Raw genomic sequence first — 19,090 nt, forward strand, 5'->3', positions numbered from 1 at the left:
TTTTATTTGTTTGGTTTATTTAGTTGAGTGTCCAACGACTAATTTTAATGTACAGACAGGGTAATTTAGTTTATCATCATTGGGGATGTATATCTATTTATCGGCCATTGTCTCATTCCTTTAGATCCCAAGTTAAGAACAGTAGAACCAACATACTTGTTATACAATTAATTATAGAGACTTGTTTTCAAGTTTTCTAAAAACTTTAAATGAAAAAAATAAAATAAATACTCTTTTTAAGTTGCAAAACTCTTCACACAAATTTAATGTAAATAGTTCACTTTTGGGATCTAGGCAAGGTGTTTTTGGAAGTTACTTGAAAGGCTGCTTTCACCAAAATAACTGGCTGAAAAATAACTAGATTAGCCTTGATAGAAAATTGTACGGTTGTTTAGCTGCGCGCTTGCTGTGCATTATTGCAATGTCATTCTTGTTATTGAGGAAACTTTTTTGTTCAGCCAACCATTTTGCCGAGAACAGGTTTTTAAAGAAACCTTTCTTTATATTTAAGAGTCGATCCCAATCTTTTTTAAAATGCATGATTCACAATTTTTGTTTATTATTTCTAAGTTTCTGCATGTTTGTTTTTTATTTTTAGATTTTATGTTTGGATATTCTGATTTTGGTCCTACTGTATTACATCAGGAAATTTGACAATATTTCAAACAATTCTTCAAGCTAATTTTTGTATTTGTCACGTTTAACATCTTTCTTACAATTGAATGAGAAAAGCAAAGATTAACATTTATCAGAGGATTCTTACATATTTATCCATACCTCATACTGGGGTAAATTGTAGAATTTACCAATGTCTGAAAGATATCAAGGATTTTGATACTGTGTTAAATGTTTTGTTTAAGTCAAGAATACATTAATTAAATTAGAATAATTCAAATTTATCGTCAATTTAGGTTACTAATATTGACCTGGCTCATTTATTGGTCAGTTGATTCATCTAGTAGGAGGGGAGGGAATTGGTAAACGTGGATTGATGTGGGGTATCGTTTTGTTTTAGCCATCTGGGGGTATCACTTTAGAGTACATGAAAATTTGGTACAACATAAATATCGATTATAATCATGCGGCTTTTAATTTAGTTGTTTAGCGCTCATATAAAGCTTCCTTATAAAGCATAGACCCCTTGCCCTAGTATTTTATTAAATTACATCCATAAATCTGCTCTCATTCATTTTTTATCCTAACTTGATGATTATTATCATAAATGGAATACGTCACAGAAATTTTGATGAATATAATTCTAAACTAAAATATTCTTGACGTGAATTCATTAAAAAGATTTACATTCTGATATTAATAGAAGATTCAATAAATTCGTATATTATTTCGGTGGACTATCAATACCTCCCTCTTCACCCCACTGCCACACTTATGAACAATTTTCGAGAATTGTCGGTTACGTAACATCGCACCGTAAGGGGCTTTTTATCGTATTTTCATAGTAGCTTTTGATAGATTAGGTAAATATCCTGAAAATTTTCCTTTTCCACCAATTTATATTTAGTTAATAATTAAACTCTTAGTATATATTATTTTATTTTTGTATGAGACTAAACATCATAATGTAAACTCTAAATTGTCGATAGATAGCAGCAATTTAGAGTATTGTATGTGCTATCTCCTAAGCTAGGGGGTACCTAGCAGCACCAAAAAACATTATTATTATTATTAAATATTAATGATTGGCCCGCAGGGATAATAGGAGAAATAGGAGAAAAGCTACCGAAACGATACCATCCAGTCAGTTGTTAACGGACAAAGGGAGTCACATTTATTCTTTACTAGAGTTGGCTCGACATAATTATCTCCCTATTGGCTAGTTTTCTATATGCATATCTATTTCTCAATAAATCTATTTTCCTCACCCGGCATTACTATCTAAAAGAAAGTAAATATTTTTTAAATTATATTTTTTTCTTTACATTACCATCACCAAAGGGTTAATGATGATGATTACAATTTTAGTTTAATATTTGAACACACAAAGTGTCGCCACAATCGAATTCTTTTAAAATAGAGTTTTCTTAAATTTATTATATTATAAATCTAAATTTTCTTTTTTATGATTAGAAATTAAATACATTGATATAAGGTAAATAGCAACATGAAATTAAAAAAAGGAATTTATTTTTAATTAAGTAAAATAATGGGTCTTATCGTTCTGGGCAATGAGAGTTTATTATGGATTATTGGAGCACTTTGAGTTTTAAACAAATATTCCTTGGAAAACTTGAGCTCGTTTATAGACATTTATTTCCTATATAGATCTGACATGGATCTTGAAGCAATTAAGCAGGCCGTTTTGTACATGTTAAAAATTGGAAGATTTCATTAAATAAAAGTTATCGCAAATATACTTAGTAAATAAGAGAGTTGGGCAGACGAGAAGGATAAGATATAAAATTAAAATTCACGAAACCTTTAAATATCAATTATTTTTTTATTTCTGGACGAAGCGTTTCTTTCGGACAGGATATGCAATTTATAGAGTAGCTTCACCGCAAAAATGGACAAGGCTTTACTTTACTCAATTTAACCTAATATTGTACATCAAAGATATTCTGTCCTTCCTTCTGAAGTGCTTTTTATACTGCCTATAAAAAAATTACGTATTACAATTGGTCAAGTAAAATGTATACTGGCCTACCAATGGTCAGTTAAATGTATACTGGTTTGTCATTGGTAATTTAGTCCGTGTATTAGCATATAATTGGTCATTTGTATTGTATGACGTCATTTGGGTAAAGTCCCTTTCGTGGCTTCTTAAGGGGCGTTTCGTCGTATTTTTTACAGTTTTTTCTAGTTGCTGCGGGGGAGCTCTAACCCTGCGGTGCCAATAATATAGGCACTATAAAGAGCTCTTTAACAAATCGTCGTACTTAACTAATCAAATAACACTATTTAATCAACATTCTTGTATTCATATATAATAAACATTTTGGTAACATATACATTCACATTCATATAAAGACTAAAGGCTTGGTGGTAGGTTGTCTGTTGTCTGTGCTACCTGCATATATTTATGCGCGCGCCTGGTTGGTGTTTAGATCTTGGAAAACATCTAAAGTTGGTAGTGTTACAAATATATAAATATTTGCAACAGCTCCAATACTACACAACGTTTTTATTGGTTGATAAGAGTGCTCCACTTGCAAAATTAAGGATTTACCTAAATATTATTATCTCAATAATTGTTATTTTTATATTAGGGCTTAAAGTTGAGTAAATATTTTTGAAAGATTAAATTTTCCACTTTTATCTCGTTTATATTTTAGGATAAAAATAAAGATATCAATAAGTTTACATAATTATAATCAATAAATTTCATTAAAGAATTTGTATTAAAATGAAAATTAAGTGGGTGGCTGTTTCCCTAAAAAAGTGCCTTATCGAGCACAGAAACCCCCTTATTTGAAAATAGATAAAAAAAAAATTAGATGAGAAGATATTTTTTTAATTGATACCTTAGGTTAGGTTATATTGAGTATATAGTCTGTATGGTAGCCCCGAAAAACTAACCCTAAGTCCCTATTTTAATTTGAAAACAAAGGGGGATTTCTGTAGTCGCTAGGCTTTTTGAAGAAAAGCCCTAAGTGGTTTAGTACAAGAGGAGTTAAATTAGATACATTAGAACCATTAAAAAATAGAAAAATTGTTTGAAATATTGAAACCTAAAATTATGGTTGTAGAACTCAGCCTCCTTCCCCTGTATGGTTGGATGCACTACTCACCTGCACTGGTCTGGCAACAATTATAGCTGCACTACTGCGCATGGCATTATACTTGTCATAGTTACTAAATTAGTTTTACAGTGTAATTTGATTTTTTTAAATGTTCAAACCTTGCGGGGCAATTCTTTACCATTACTTAACTTAAAGGAAGCCTGCAAGAAATACACTGATATTACTGCTGAAAATCTGTCACAAGTAGACCAAATACTCTAAATTTGAAGCCTTCAGCTTCAATAGAAAAAAAGTTATAGGCATTTAAAAATGTCATTTTATATCATAAGCAATGGAAAACTTTCAAAATTTGCATATACCTTAAATGTTTTTCTTAAATGCCTAAAACTTTTTTGTTATTGAAGCTGAAGGCTTCAAATTTGGAGTATTGGGTCTACTTGTGGCAGTCATTCAGCAGTTAAAGCGGTGTATTTCTTGCAGGTTTCCTTTAACCAACAATACTACATTTATTACTGTAGCCTTTTGGTTTTGGTTTTCACGTAAAAATAAAGATTGTCTCGCTGGGTTAGTATTTTTTAGTTATAAAATAGGAGTTTTAATTTGTTTTCATCACTAGAACTGACTTTAATTAGCAATTAGCCTAAATATTAGAATCAAAGCAGATAAATAGATAGATAGCCTTTAACATTTGTTTAAATAAATATTATAGAAGCATTTAGTTGATATATTATTTCAAAGGCTGAAAATAAGACTTAAAGAAAAATGGTTTATATATCAAAAAGAACAATTATAATGATTATCTGTATTTTTAGTATATATAATTTTATATTTTAAAATTGAAGATTAAAGAATTATTTTGTGCAATTTTATATCATATTGATAACTTAAATAACTAAAAATCTAACTTCTACTTAAATCAATAGTTTAATAAAAGTTTTATAATTAAAATATATACTATACATCTATTGCTGCTAACCAATAAATTTTCTCTATGAATTAAATTCACAATTTAGTATAAATAAAATACCTAAATTTATTAATCATTAGTTTTGTAAATTCAAAGTTTTATGACAATTAAAAAAAACATTCTAAATTTTAATGAGATAAATTATATCATTTCAAGAAGACGCAATATATTTTTCATTGATTTTAAAGGACCCAATTATACACATGGATAGCCCATCTAATTAAAATGCTCGAAAAAGTTTTTGAGCTTTCTTTTCATCTTATGCTTTACTGTAGTTTTTTTTTTCTTGACCTTAATAAACCTTTTTAACTGTTTGCGGATTTTGGCTGTTTGGCGTTTAGCAGCCTCTAAAGTAATCAAAAAGGGTACTGCATCTTTTTGACATGATCTAATAAATTATGTGTTAAAAAATAAAATTACTCAGTATGGTCTGTGATAGTTTTTGACCAAATAAATTTTACTTTAAAAAATGTTTTTATTTATAAAATTATTTAATAATAAAGTCTATTTTCTGTCTTATATTGATTTTTAAGATATTTATTAAAAATCAATATCAAAGGTAAGGTATGCCAAAAGAAGGTTTGTATTTTTTAAAATTGTAAATATTTTTTGCACTTTTGGTTTGATGTTTTATTTGTTGCATGATTGTTCAAAATCTTTACACAAAATATGCACACTTTCCATACAGTTATGGTTTTGATGTAAAAAAAAGATACATAAACATGTATGACCAAAAAGAACTCTCAAATGGCTGTTCAGTTCAGTTTTCTAGTAAGCGAATTGAAAATATGAAATTAAACTTAAAAACCATCTTCTAAAAATTTTTGCTTTCAATAAAAATTACGCTGCTTTGACTTCCAATTAGATATATATATGGTATTTATTATACTATTGAAAAACCCATATGATTTAATTTAGATGGTCGAAGAAGTTGTTAAACCGGTTCTTAAACCTGGATCAGTTCAAGACCACAACTCTGCCAGCCCCCCCAGCCAACAATGCAAAGACGACATACACCTAGTGCCGGTAAAGCCCGGGAAACGAGGAGTGCCACGTGGTGAGAAGGCGGGAAGAAAGTTGAGTGACTCAAGCAAAGCCAAGGGGAAAGAAAATTCCCCAATGGTTGCTGAGACCAAACAAAGAAAACCTGAAGATGCCAAGATTGAGGTAAATAATTTTTTTGCAAAATTGCTTTTATATTTCATTAAAAAAAGTTTAAAGGATACATATAATTTTAAAAGAATATTATTATAAAATTCTCTTTTTTTCAGACAAACAATTGTCACAATGACCAAGACAAAACTGAAGTCATTAGCAGTCCAATGAACTACAGTGCTGTTCTTATGAAGAACAGCCACACAAAAGATGATACTGATGACCAAACAAATGCAACCACTGATGCCAAAGTTGACCCAACCAACTCTAATGAGAATGATGTGATAAATGAAGATGTTGACACTGTAATGTCAAGCCAACAAGAAACTGTATTTATAAGTTATATAAGAAAAAAGAAGCCAAAAAGTAACCATAAAATTACCAAAGAAGTCATGAATGGCTCCACAGAAAACTCGACAACCATCACAAACTCTAAAACTTTTAGTACAAAAGACATTGTATCACAAAAAGAACATGAAAATATGCCAAACAATTACAATGAATCTTCTGAAAAATCCACCAAAATTCTTGATTTCCACTTGGATATGGCTGATAGAGCCAGCTCTAGCCTGTCCAGTGCAGATGGAGGACCCTGCAGCCTCCAGGAGGAGCTACAGATGTCTGGGGAGTATCACCAGTCAGTTGAAACCAGCAATGGTAATCTTCCACATTCATACAATGATTCTGCTCTTGAGAATGGCCTAGATCTTGACAAATATGATAATGAAAAGATGCCACCAAAAGCTGATCTTAACAAGACAGATGAACAAATTGCTAATAATGCTTCTACTAAACCTTGCCCTCGGTGTCTTAAATGTACAGAAAGTATAGCATTGCAGGCTGTAAGTACACAGTGTGCTTTGGAATCTGTTGCAGTGAGTTCACAATGTACTGTAGAAGGTACAATATGTACTACTGAGTCTCAGTTCAGACAAATTTTCAGGTACCTAGTTTTAAATGCAACGCTTTTCCAAGGCTAGAGTGTGTTTTTCCGTACATCCATAGAAGGCTACATTCCTATGTATAGATTCCTGTAACAATGATGTATTATTCAAAAGTATAGCAACCCCATAATCCTAACAAGAAAATCTGTACGTTCTTTTCCAACTTATTTTTTTTTATAGCTATTGTCGCCAAATTTAGATATAGTAAAATTGTCTCATCTTATTCTTAAAATGACGATTCTCAGGTTGATTTTACATAATTTCAATAACAGTCTTATTTTAATTCAAGAAAATAGTTCATAAATATAATTTTTTGCAGGGAAATCTTCCAAGTTCTTGAACGGGCAAAGCGTATTCCCGAAGTAAAAACTTGCTCCAGAAAAGCTCTACAGACAACTAACTGTAAGACGGGCCAAAAGCATAAAGCGCGCGGAACTAGAACTAAAATAAATGCGCGTAGCAATGAAGATGCTCTGTGCGAGGAGGAGTATCCAATTTTGACAGACAATCATGTCGATGGTTCGATTTCTGCGTCAGCTAAGAATAACAGTTTTCAGCCAACTTCATATGCTGAAATTTTGAGGAAGGGGATAAAATAAATAGATATAATATCCAGACATTATAAAATGTAATATGGTACATTATTTTTTTTATACAATTTCTTATAAAAAAATATTTCTCTACAAATAGATTTTATGTATAAAATGAAAAAAATACTGTTATTTTTTTTTAAATACCCATTTTTCTTTTTAGTTTTAAAATTAGATTTTTTTTTATAAAAATAGTTTTCTAACCAAATATTTGAAAAATCACTTTTTCATATGTAAACTTTAAATACTATAATTTCATGACTTTTGTTAATTTTATAAAAAAAAAAAACAACGAGTGAGAAGTCGAATATGGAGTGAAATATTTTATTTAATTAAAATTTTTTTCTGAATATTGGGTAAACGCAACTTAATGTGCGATTCTTCGTATTTTTCACAGTAGCTTTTTTCCTATTTCTAGCCCCTGCGGGGGGCTCTAACCCTGCGGGGCCAAATGCCTAACCCTGTAGGGCAATCATTTAACCCATTATAACCTAAAATAACCTATAAAAAGCCATTTTATAAATACGACGAATCGCCCCTTAAGAGGTTTGCCACGAAAGGGACTTTTCCCGAAATATTGATGGACCATTGTAAGAAATAAGTTTTTATTTGATTATGGTAGTTTTGATTTAGAGGAATAGTACAAGATCATATTTACTGGTAAAACAGGGAGCTTAAAGAATAAGACAATAATTTCCAATTATGAAAAACAAAATCACCCCTTTAGAATAAAATATTGGTAGAGGGGTTTGATTACTGCTAGTTTTAACCAACCAATCAATATATAACAAATAAACAGGAAAGTTTTATAGCTAATTAATGAGATAGCAGATTAAAAACTTTGGGTACCGATATAATTTACAGTCCAATGTCCTCTCTCTCTCACTCTGAAGAACCCTACCCTCTCAGATTGGAAATTCTTAGGTCCTCTGACACACATAAACTAATTTTGTGATTTTTCCTCAACTATTCTATGTGCCTATGATATAAAATTGTATTTATTAAGATTGATTAAAATGTTATTTTGATTAAGATTATTAAACTATAATTATATATAGGATTTTTAATGATTCTTAAGCTTTATTCTTAAGATATGTATACAAGTATTGGGCCAAATTCTGTAAAATCTCCTAGTAGTTTGGGTTTCCGAAGTAGAATATTTTTAAGCCTAGGAAATTTTACATGATATGGCCAATTATCTTTTATCATGCAGTAACAATATCCAAACTTTTCCTCCAATCATTTTAATGATACAAACACATATCATCTTATATTTCTTATTTGTGAGTATCTATTTCATTATTTTTTTTGTTATTTAAAAAAAATTTAATTCCACCTTCCTAAAAAAATCGCCCCTAGAAAGAAATGACCCCCAATTTTTTTTTAAACTTTGTAAAAACAACAATTGATGAAAGTGGGGATTTCGAGTCCTCCTCCCCTTGCCCCCAGGGCCCCTAGAGGCCTCTAAGGGCATAACCGCAAGTTTTGTATAATGTATGGTATGTGTTATGGTGTACTATGTGCATAATGTCCAATCTAGATGTACCTTGCTAATATAATATTAATACTAGTATAACATTATTATATCATTGTTAAATTTTCATATATAAACAATTAATTGTAAATAAAATTTTATAAAATGTAAATTTTGTTTTTGCAATAATTATAAGGATGACAACGTCCATAAAAGCGAAGCTCTACAATCAGACAGTAGGACAAACGCACATTATCCATTATAGAGAGTCAGCACTTTAGAAGCAGAAAATTAACAAAATATCATGTTCGAAATTGCGCAAATACAGGTTGCTGTATTAAAACAATAAATCTATAAGTATTGATGTTTAATCCATGTAACTACCTGGCCCAAGTAATTGAGACCCTTTTCGCTTGTAGGGACTCGGCTGTGTTTATATTTCCCACGCCATTAGAGTCGGTACAGGGTCCCCGCCTCGTGCCCCTCTATTCTTTTACTTTACAAGGAATTATTTACACTTTAGGGCTTGTATAGATGCTTACATTGTACCTTGTAGTTCTAGAAGTGCCTAAATAAAATAAGGTCTTACACAATACAGTTTCTCTTTGATGATAGAATTAAACAGCAAATATTATAATTTAATTGGGTCTTTTAAGGAAGCCTCATATAGGTCCCTGATAGGTTTTAAGAAATTTCTTTTTTTCTTTCCCCTTCCCCCAATAGATAGAGCCTCTAGATAGTAGGAACGCAGCCGCTAGTAGTATAGTAATGTTGAATTTAATTAGTCTTCAGAGACATTCAAATTTAGATTTTATGTCAGAACATAGATTTAAGTTGGTGTTTTAAATTCAGGGACCTGAAGGGATACATTGGTTTATATCCCAATGATGATAAACAAAATTACCAATACTCTTATAAAAATTTATTGGTTGAAACGATTGGATTTCCATCACAATAATTGAGATCTGGGCTAATTTGTGGGTATTCTGTCCCTCAGAGACAAGGGAACAGGATTCTAACAAACAATTCTAAATGAAAATTTCCTAACAACCAACTCCCCCCCCCCCTTCTTACCCACTTCCCATTAGATACAGCACAAAACAAGTTTATGCCAAAATTACCCCCACAAGAAAATATCTAAATTTTCAGCAATTTTAATTGGGATTCATTTGCTGAATCCCAATGTGTTGACCCCAAACGTCAGCTGAAAATATTTATAGGTTTTGTGATTTAAAAAAAAAACTAATTTTGTTGGTATAAGCTGACCCTAAGCTCTGGGTGACTCACAGGTAACATTCCACGTTGTAAGCTGGATAATATTGTATATGTCAGCATTTTTATCAATTACAGGCTTTATCCATAAACTTCACTATGTAAGCAATATTTTTAATTCTAGGACTATATATTATTTACATAAAAATGCATTTTAAAATAATATAAACGTATATTAAACGCTTTAAAAGTTAATATTTTTTTTTTTTATAAGTATATATTTAACAAATAAGTTTCTAGGACATTCAAAAGTTCAAAAACGAAAAGGGGAAAGTTTCCATGATTAAAAGGGAGTGGGGAAATGTATAGGCTGACCGAAAAGCTATTTGGGGAATATATCAGAAAAAGGGATATTTGGCATTCGAGGTTATTAATATTTAAAGTATTTTATGGGATATAGAAAAACGTAAATTGCGTTATAAATAAAACGCGATTTTAATTCCAGTATTATAGAGCCAATTATATCCGAAAACGAAAATTATGATAATACAAGAATCTATTCAATATTCCTTTTCTTGGGATGCCTTGGATATAAATTTTTGATGTTGAAAATATAAAAGTTTCGGTCCAGCTGTTTATCAGATCTTATTAAACAGACAGATATACTATATAGTGTATATCCTTTACTATAAATGTTATTCAGTCTAATATACTTGTTACTCTATCCATGGCAAATTAAAATTGATCAAAATTATTTCATATATTGAAACCGAAGCAAATAAAATCTCCCAAAAGGGATAAAAATGCAGAGAGAGACAATTTCTAGTTGCAAGGGAAGGTGAATATGACCCAGGAAAGTTTGGCTGGTCAGCACATACATCTGCCATCATTCAGTAGTCACAAGACCACTCCAGAAATATCATTCACATTTTCAGGTAACATTTTTTCAAGATTTTTTAAAACTGTTATTTAAATTTAGAAAAAAAAGATTTCTTTAACATTTAATATCTTCCTTAAAATATTTTATACATTGGTTTGAAAATAGTTGTCCGCTGATACGAAGATGAAAGGTTTATGATTGTTAACAGGAAGGGAGGGGACATTGGGCCGTTTGTTTCACTAGCCCCTAAAGTTTTATGATAACGTTTTCTTATTCGTTGGCTCAACAACTTAAAAGACTATTATTGAATTTTGATTTGATTTGTTGAGTCTCCAAACGTTTCAACCAACAATTGTATTCTACAGAAGGGGTAATTTTGTGTATCACCATTGTAGATGTAAATCAATTTATCGGTCATCGTCTTTTCCCTTTAGATCTCTGGAAAGATTTGGAATAAGTTATGTTTTATTAATACCTTGGCTTAAAAAAGGGGTTTAAGAAAAATGTATTACTTATTTAAGACGACTTTCAAAATGTTTATTATAAAAAATTATCTTTATAGGTTATAACATTTTGTTTTTTTTTTACTTTGACCTTAGAAAACTTATTGCCAACGTATCTCAAACAGAAAAATAACAGACATTGTGTTAAGAGTAAAACAAGTTTATATCTGAAAAGAAAAAACGTCAGATAAAATCACGAAACTTTTCAATATTTCAGACTTTTTCGTAGGCCCTCTTATGTCTGATTTTGTTAATATGCCGACAGATTACAAACGTTCAGCTGGTTTGCTGCTAACGTCTTTAAAGTTTCATTTTTTTTTTTTGGGGGGGGGGAATGTTTGGTTCGATAATTTTTAGCATGAACTGTACAAGTTTGCATTAATTTGTAGGTATTTCTGAGTCAAGAGAAGAAACCTAGATCACTACGCAATAATGGGCAAAGGAAACGGAGATGGATTCGACGAGGCCACCCTCGAGGTCTACAAGGAGTGCTTCAGGCTCATGGACATCGACAAAGACGGTGTCATCAACAAGACCGACCTCAGGTAGGCTCCCTGATAAGGGGTAATTTTGTTTGTTACAATTAGAAGAAGTACATTAATATCAAGTCCATTTTGATATTTTTAGATTCCTACTTTTGTATTACAATAAATTTTCTAGTATGGCTTCGAGACCGATTTATATCCACCGGATTAGAACGGTACTGAAAAATCAGATTTAGGTCGCTCTAAGCTAACAAAACTAGTTTTAACAAATTTTCATTTTATAATCCGCGGAAAGCAGTTTATAATAAGATATACTATTCTAATGTCTTAATTTTGTTCATTAGAGCTTCTTTCGACAACATTGGCCGTCTTGTTATGGACGATGAGCTGAATTCCATGCTTTCTGAAGTTGGTGGGCCCTGCACTTATGATGCTCTGATCAAGGTACGTCACACTTATGCAATATAAGATTTTGAATAGAAGTAGTTCAATAAATCAATATTTAAATGTTAAAAGCTAAGATGTCTGGAACTCCTAACTGTAATAATTATTATCAAGACGTTTGAAGATGTCTAGCACTCCTTATTGAATAATTATTATCTAGACGTTTGAAGCTAAGATGTCTAGCACTCCCAACTATATTAATTATCATCAGCTAAGATGTCTAGCAATCCTAACTATAATAATTATCATCTAGACGTTTGAAGCTAAGATGTCTAGCACTCCTTATAGAATAATTATTATCTAGACGTTTGAAGCTAAGATGTCTAGCACTCCCAACTATATTAATTATCATCAGCTAAGATGTCTAGCAATCCTAACTATAATAATTATCATCTAGACGTTAGAAGCTAAGATGTCTAGCACTCCTAACTATAATAATTATTATCATTTGTTTGAAGCTAAGATGTCTAGCACTCCTAACTATAATAATTATTATCATTTGTTTGAAGCTAAGATGTCTAGCACTCCTAACTATAATAATTATTATCTAGATGTTTGAAGCTAAGATGTCTAGCACTCCTAACTATATTAATTATCATCTAGATGTTTGAAGCTAAGATGTCTAGCACTCCTAACTATAATAATTATTATAATTTGTTTGAAGCTAAGATGTCTAGCACTCCTAACTATAATAATTATTATCTAGATGTTTGAAGCTAAGATGTCTAGCACTCCTAACTATAATAATTATTATCATTTGTTTGAAGCTAAGATGTCTAGCACTCCTAACTATAATAATTATTATCATTTGTTTGAAGCTAAGATGTCTAGCACTCCTAACTATAATAATTATTATCATTTGTTTGAAGCTAAGATGTCTAGCACTCCTAACTATAATAATTATTATCATTTGTTTGAAGCTAAGATGTCTAGCACTCCTAACTATATTAATTATAATCTAGATGTTTGAAGCTAAGATGTCTAGCACTCCTAACTATAATGGTTATTATCTAGATGTTTGAAGCTAAGATGTCTAGCACTCCCAACTATAATAATTATTATCTAGATGTTTGAAGCTAAGATGTCTAGCACTCCTAACTATAATGGTTATTATCTAGATGTTTGAAGCTAAGATGTCTAGTACTCCCAACTATAATAATTATTATCTAGATGTTTGAAGCTAAGATGTCTGGTGGACCTAATGACCCTGATGACCTTATTGTCTCTGCTTTCAAGGCTTTTGATGAAGAAGGTACATAAACCATTTTCCAATCTTTTTTGAAAATTAAGCATTACTTTCAGACAGATAGGCGCATATTAGTTGTAAATTTGCTTTATAAATAAAAACAAAAATAGTTATCTTAATAGCACGCAGAAAGGGGCTTGAACCTTATACTTCAAGATACAAAATTTTGAGCATGATTAATCTTTTACCTAACTGTTAAGTTAAGCAGCATTTTAAAAATATACAAAATCCTAAAAAATAGATACATTAAAAGAAATTATTAGTTACAAACATTAAAGAAGACATACTGAGTGAGGGAAGCTAAACTTAAAAACAAGGATGACAACATCCATAAATAGCGAAGCTCAAAAAAGTGAAAAAATTCACTGTAGAGTAGTGTCACACAATAATCATTAAACTTCATAAAATAGGGAAATCACGAAGCCTTTAAAATCACGCAACCTCATAACCATGAAAACTTAAAAATCTAGGAATTGATCTAGCACCGCAATTAATAGAAAAATCATAATGAAACTTGATGAAAATATGTAAAATATAAGCATATTCAATACCTGATAATTTCAGCAGTCAATCCTGAATAGGAATAGAGAAAATCACGAAATCCTTAAAATCTAGGAATCGATCTAGCACCCCAATTAATGAACAAATCTTGGTGAAAACATTTTGAATGTAAAATTAATGAATCTCTGAAAGTTTCAGCCATCTATCTTGGACAGGAATTGAGAAAATCACAAAAACTTGAATATCTAGGAAATGATCAAGCACCTCAAGTAACATACAGATGGACCAAACAATGTATAGATTAGATGGGCATATGTCATAGGAATCTTCACTAAAAATTTCAGCGGTCTATCTTTAATAGGAGCCGTGAAAATCATGTTTTTTTCCAATAGCGTTTCGGACTGACGGACGGACGAACGGACAGACTGACGGACAAAGTGAATTATCGAGTAGCTTCGCTACTAAAAACTTTTAACTTCCACCTTTGTTATAGTTGAAGAGAAGATCAAGGGTGTGATGGTGAAGAGACATATCATGGACGCCGCCAATTTCAGGCACATCCTTACCACCTTCGGCGACAAGCTCAACCAGGTTGGTAATTAGATCACAGTATAACTATACAGTGACAGGTCTCTTGAATTTAATAGGCATAGGACAATGGGAGGTAAATGAACAAGCTTCTTATAAAGAAGACATTTTTGAAATAACCCCCCCCCCCCCACCCACTATTCTTCATTTCATGTATTTTTCAAAATTGAAACCTAAAAAGTACTCCTATTATGATTGTAGGTTGTTTAAGATCTAAAGAAGTGCAGTAACTTAACTTTAATATAAGAATAAAATCCTTGGACCTATGCGAAGATTTCAAAAATGATAACCTAATTAGTTCAGTGGTTTGGAAGATCTTATAGGCAAACATCAAATCCTATTAACATTATATAACACAATCGGCTTCGCTCCTAAGGCTTCCATTTTTCAATTCTAAATTTTTAAAAAAGAAGGGGTATAGTTCTTTCCACGACATCCCTCCATAAGGAGCGATTCTTTGTATTTTTCACAGTTATATACAGTAAAGAAGAACCATATCAGTCCTTAATAGTGAGATCCTGCATAACTGACAGACTGACATCCTGTTACATTTAAGTAAAATTTACAACACATTTTCTTGAAAATGACACATGTAATACTATGTTTAGGAAGAGATGGATGAGATCTGGGATGAACTTGAATTTGATGATAATAAGGATGTCCTTACAAAGGTAAAATTTTATTTTTTAAAAATTCCTCCCATGTTTCGTACTGTTTTTTTTTGCAAATTTTTGTCAACTTTGATATGAAATGATTTATTAGCAGTAAATTACAGATTAATTTTACAATTATAGATATATTTATTTACATTGAAAAAAATAGGGTAACTACCAGGGGCGTCCAAGCATTTTTATAAAAAAAAATTAATGGGGGTAAAATGGCGCGCGAAGCCAATAAGCGAAATAAATCTAAAACAATATTTGGGGGGAGGGGCAGGTAAAAAATGTCGTCAATTCAAATAACTGTTGCCCCCCAACAACAACTGAAACCACATTTAGGGTTCCATTATTTTTTTTCCAATTAATATGGTTGTCGGTATAATCTTATAATATGATGTTTTTCTAGTCCGCCGTTGACATGTTTGTACCTGGAGCCATGGACGAGAAGCCTGAAGAGGAAGAGGAGAAGAAGGAGGGTGATGCCGCCGGCGAGGCGGCTCCTGAAGATGGTGCTGAGAAGAAGAAGAAAAAGAAGAAGAAGAAGGCCGCCAAGTAGAGAGTCACTACTGCAAAGCAGCTGCTTCCCAAGTTCTTCACGCAAAAATTCATTCTCATTAACTAATACTCTTCGTAGAACTTTTTTGTTCTTGTTACAATTTTAAAAAAATTGCCAATTCTATCCTAGAAAGTATAGAAATTCATTTTTTTTATTTGTAGCCTGAACAAAAAACCTTTATGCTATTGATCTTTGTATAATTTTATTGTAATGATATCATTATTTGTTATAAAAACCTGAATATTTTGTTCTTTTTGTATTAAATTTGTTTTGTTCTATTTTTGAATGTTCTGATTTTAGTAAAAACTTTAACTTGTATGCAATAAAAATCTTCTCTTGATGTTTTTCGTTCTTGTTTTAGTATTTTTTATTATTGTTCATTCTGTCTGTCTTTCGGTAATGCCGTGACTTGATTTTGATTGGACCTGCAGATAATTTACTTGTAACAATAGATAGATAGACAACTTATTTTTAGTAGCGAAACTACACTATAATTCACTTTGTCTGTCCGTCAGTCCGTCCGTCCGTAACGCTAATGGGGAAATGGGATTTACTCAGCCCCTAAGAAAGATAGAATTCTGAAAATTTTTTGACAACATTCCCATAATTAAGAACCACAATTAACTATTAAACATCAATGGCGGTCGGACGGCTTTTTAGCAGGTTTTAGGCTATTTTTTAATTTTCCACATTATCCCCCATATCTTTGGTGTTTACGGTCCGATTTTCAAAATTTTTTCAATTAAAGATATCAAAATTAAATATTTCGTCGTTTGGAGAAAACAGCAATGACGGTCAGACTGCCTTTTTGCAGGTTTTCGGCTATTTTTATATTTTTTACATTTTCCCCCATATCTTTGGTGTTTATGATCCGATTTTCAAAATTTTTTCAGTTATAGATATCAAAATCAAATTTCCCGTCGTTTGAAGAAAACAACTATGAAGGTCAGACTGTCTTTTTGCAGGTTTTTGGCTATTTTTTATTTTTTACATTTTCCCCCATATCTTTGGTGTTTTTAGTCCGATTTTCAAAAATTTTTCAGTTAAAGATATTAAAATTAAATTTCCCGTCGTTTGAAGAAAACAACAATGACGGTCAGTCCCATCCACGAAACTTTGTGCTTCGCTACTTATGGATGTTATTATCCTTGTTTCTAATTATATTTATGGAATTATTTCACTAATTGATAGATCATCAGTTCCTATTTAGATGTTAAAAATTAAGAATTAAAAAATGTTTTTTTTGCGTTTTGAATCTTTTTAGTAGACTCTGAAATAAAAGCAAATAGAATATTTTGTTCAAAAGCAAAGATATTTTAATAATAATTAACAATTTTGATAATATTACCAATAAGATGCTCTCAATCAATTTTTACCCAAAGACACAATACTTTTCATTTGAAAGCCAGGGAGGGAGGGAGGGGGCATTGGACTATGAATTATTTAGGTATCATAAGTATCATAAACACATTCTCTTATTCATTGATTTTAGATTTTATCAAAGCTTATTTAACTGGTACAAACTATAGCAGTGTCTAATAAATTTAAGGGGTCATATTGTTTATCACAATTGGAGTAGACACAATTTTTTTGCACGTTGTCTTATCCCTAATAATCCCTGAGGGAAAGTGCATTTTTCTATGAATTATTTGACATTTTATTCCTCACTTGATAAGCTTCCTTTACAAATATCCCAACCAGGACAAATACCCAGAGGAAAAAATTTACCTGGGTATTTTGATGTAACTTGGCCAATTTCCTAATAATGGGCGAGGCTGCTGCCTATGACATTTTAATGTCAGAACCAGGAACCAAGGATAACTAAGGGGAGCCAAATCTCTTCTTGTCTGTCCAAACACCCGGGGTAGCACCTGTTTTGAGCAATGACATTCCCCTTACTCCAACTATTAAAGTTGCAATATTACCTAGCGACTAAGACTAGCATTATGAACCATAATTAACGTCTTTAGTTTCAATCAATATTTAAATCTACAAAAGGGGTTGTATTTGTTTCTCTTTGGTTGTTCCAAAAAAAATCCGTCAAAGTTCTTTTTTGCAAGGGGAATTATCCGTGGCCAATGTTTGAAGATTGTTTACGGAATTGGAAAAAATTTCAAGGGTGACTACCAAGACTGGTATTGCAGTGAAGCTTATAAAACTTGTGCTAATAGTATGGAGAGAAAATTTTAAGAATTGCTTGTATTAGAATAGTCCATTATTTCTTAGCTTTATTGAAACAAAAGAACCTTTTTATTTTGGGTGTGAAATGAGGGTGTAAATCAATTAAATAATAACGTTACTGCTGCTTTGTTTGGCGCGTGACATTAATAGTAAGAGTAGGGTGAATCCCTTGGACTTTAAACAAGCGCAACTCATTAACAAGCACAGTTAGGAGTGTTGGTTGTCTGTGGAATGTTACTTAAAATAATTTCTCGTATTCATTCGAATCCGGTGGATAGGAACCGGTTCTCATCCATACGAAAAAACTATGTCTAGCATCGTATTATATCCAGTTTTCTACGAATATAGAAATGTACAATCATAAGATTAAAACCAGTTTTTTTAGCCCGTGCCTTCGGCATCTCGGGGCTAAAAAAACTGGTTTTAATCTTATAATTGTACATTCTATATCCGCGCCTCGGGGCTAAAAAAACTAGTTTTAATCTCATAATTGTACTTTCTATATCCGCAGAAAGCCGTTTATAATACGATGCGAGAAATAACTATTCTTACCTTCTCTACTAATTTTCAGTACTGTAAAAATTTTATAGGTGCAAAACAATATATTGTATTATTCTCTCTTTTATATTGGCATGAATTTGATTTGACTAACTGAAATATTGATAGAATTGTGACTTACATTGTTCAGTCTGCTGCCACACTTTACTTCAGGCCTTTTATGTTTTTAAACTATATTTTGGAAAATTTGATTGTTTATCATGTTATTTTTTACATGGTTGGTTTGTAAAATTTGAGTATCTTTATCAAATCTTGTTTAGTTGCTTTAAAATAGCAGTGTCCAAGCTTTTCAACCAATAATTATATTCTACTTCAAGGTTAATTTCGTTGGGAATGTATGTAATTTGTCTTTGAAATTGTCTGTAATAGGATGCGATACATAATTTTTACGGTTCTAATCCTTAAGATTTGCAATCGGATTCGAAGCAACACTGGAAAAAATTGTA

General features: G+C 31.3%; 2 protein-coding genes across 3 annotated transcripts in view; both read left to right on the top strand.

Moving 5' to 3' along the window:
• The window catches only part of Cen (cerebellar degeneration-related protein 2-like), a 36,688-nt gene extending 27,685 nt beyond the window's left edge, over window positions 1–9,003 (top strand). For both annotated transcript variants that reach the window (XM_080174344.1, XM_080174343.1), the window contains 3 exons: window positions 5,587–5,835; window positions 5,940–6,766; window positions 7,087–9,003. In XM_080174344.1, coding sequence (XP_080030470.1) covers window positions 5,587–5,835; window positions 5,940–6,766; window positions 7,087–7,366 — 1,356 coding nt within the window. In that variant the 3' untranslated portion in view covers window positions 7,367–9,003. The remainder of the gene's footprint in view (window positions 1–5,586; window positions 5,836–5,939; window positions 6,767–7,086) is intronic.
• Window positions 9,004–10,810: 1,807 nt separating this feature from the next.
• Window positions 10,811–16,245, top strand: LOC145329895 (myosin regulatory light chain 2-like). The gene is made up of 7 exons (XM_080174345.1): window positions 10,811–10,978; window positions 11,816–11,971; window positions 12,256–12,355; window positions 13,526–13,607; window positions 14,596–14,693; window positions 15,299–15,361; window positions 15,756–16,245. Exons 2-7 carry the CDS (start codon window positions 11,859–11,861, stop codon window positions 15,903–15,905), a joined length of 606 nt encoding a protein of 201 aa, XP_080030471.1. The 5' UTR covers window positions 10,811–10,978; window positions 11,816–11,858; the 3' UTR covers window positions 15,906–16,245.
• Window positions 16,246–19,090: the final 2,845 nt, after the last annotated feature.

The sequence above is a fragment of the Acartia tonsa genome, chromosome 10, assembly GCF_053477335.1.
Source record: "Acartia tonsa isolate MP-2025a chromosome 10, ASM5347733v1, whole genome shotgun sequence".
NCBI classification, from domain to species: domain Eukaryota; kingdom Metazoa; phylum Arthropoda; class Copepoda; order Calanoida; family Acartiidae; genus Acartia; species Acartia tonsa.

Coding starts and splice junctions, on each gene's coding strand:
- LOC145329895 (XM_080174345.1), top strand. CDS start 11,859: ATGGGCAAAGGAAACGGAGATGGATTCGACGAGGCCACCCTCGAGGTC. Junction 14,694..15,298: donor TCGGCGACAAGCTCAACCAG/GTTGGTAATTAG, acceptor TACTATGTTTAG/GAAGAGATGGATGAGATCTG. Junction 15,362..15,755: donor ATAAGGATGTCCTTACAAAG/GTAAAATTTTAT, acceptor ATGTTTTTCTAG/TCCGCCGTTGACATGTTTGT.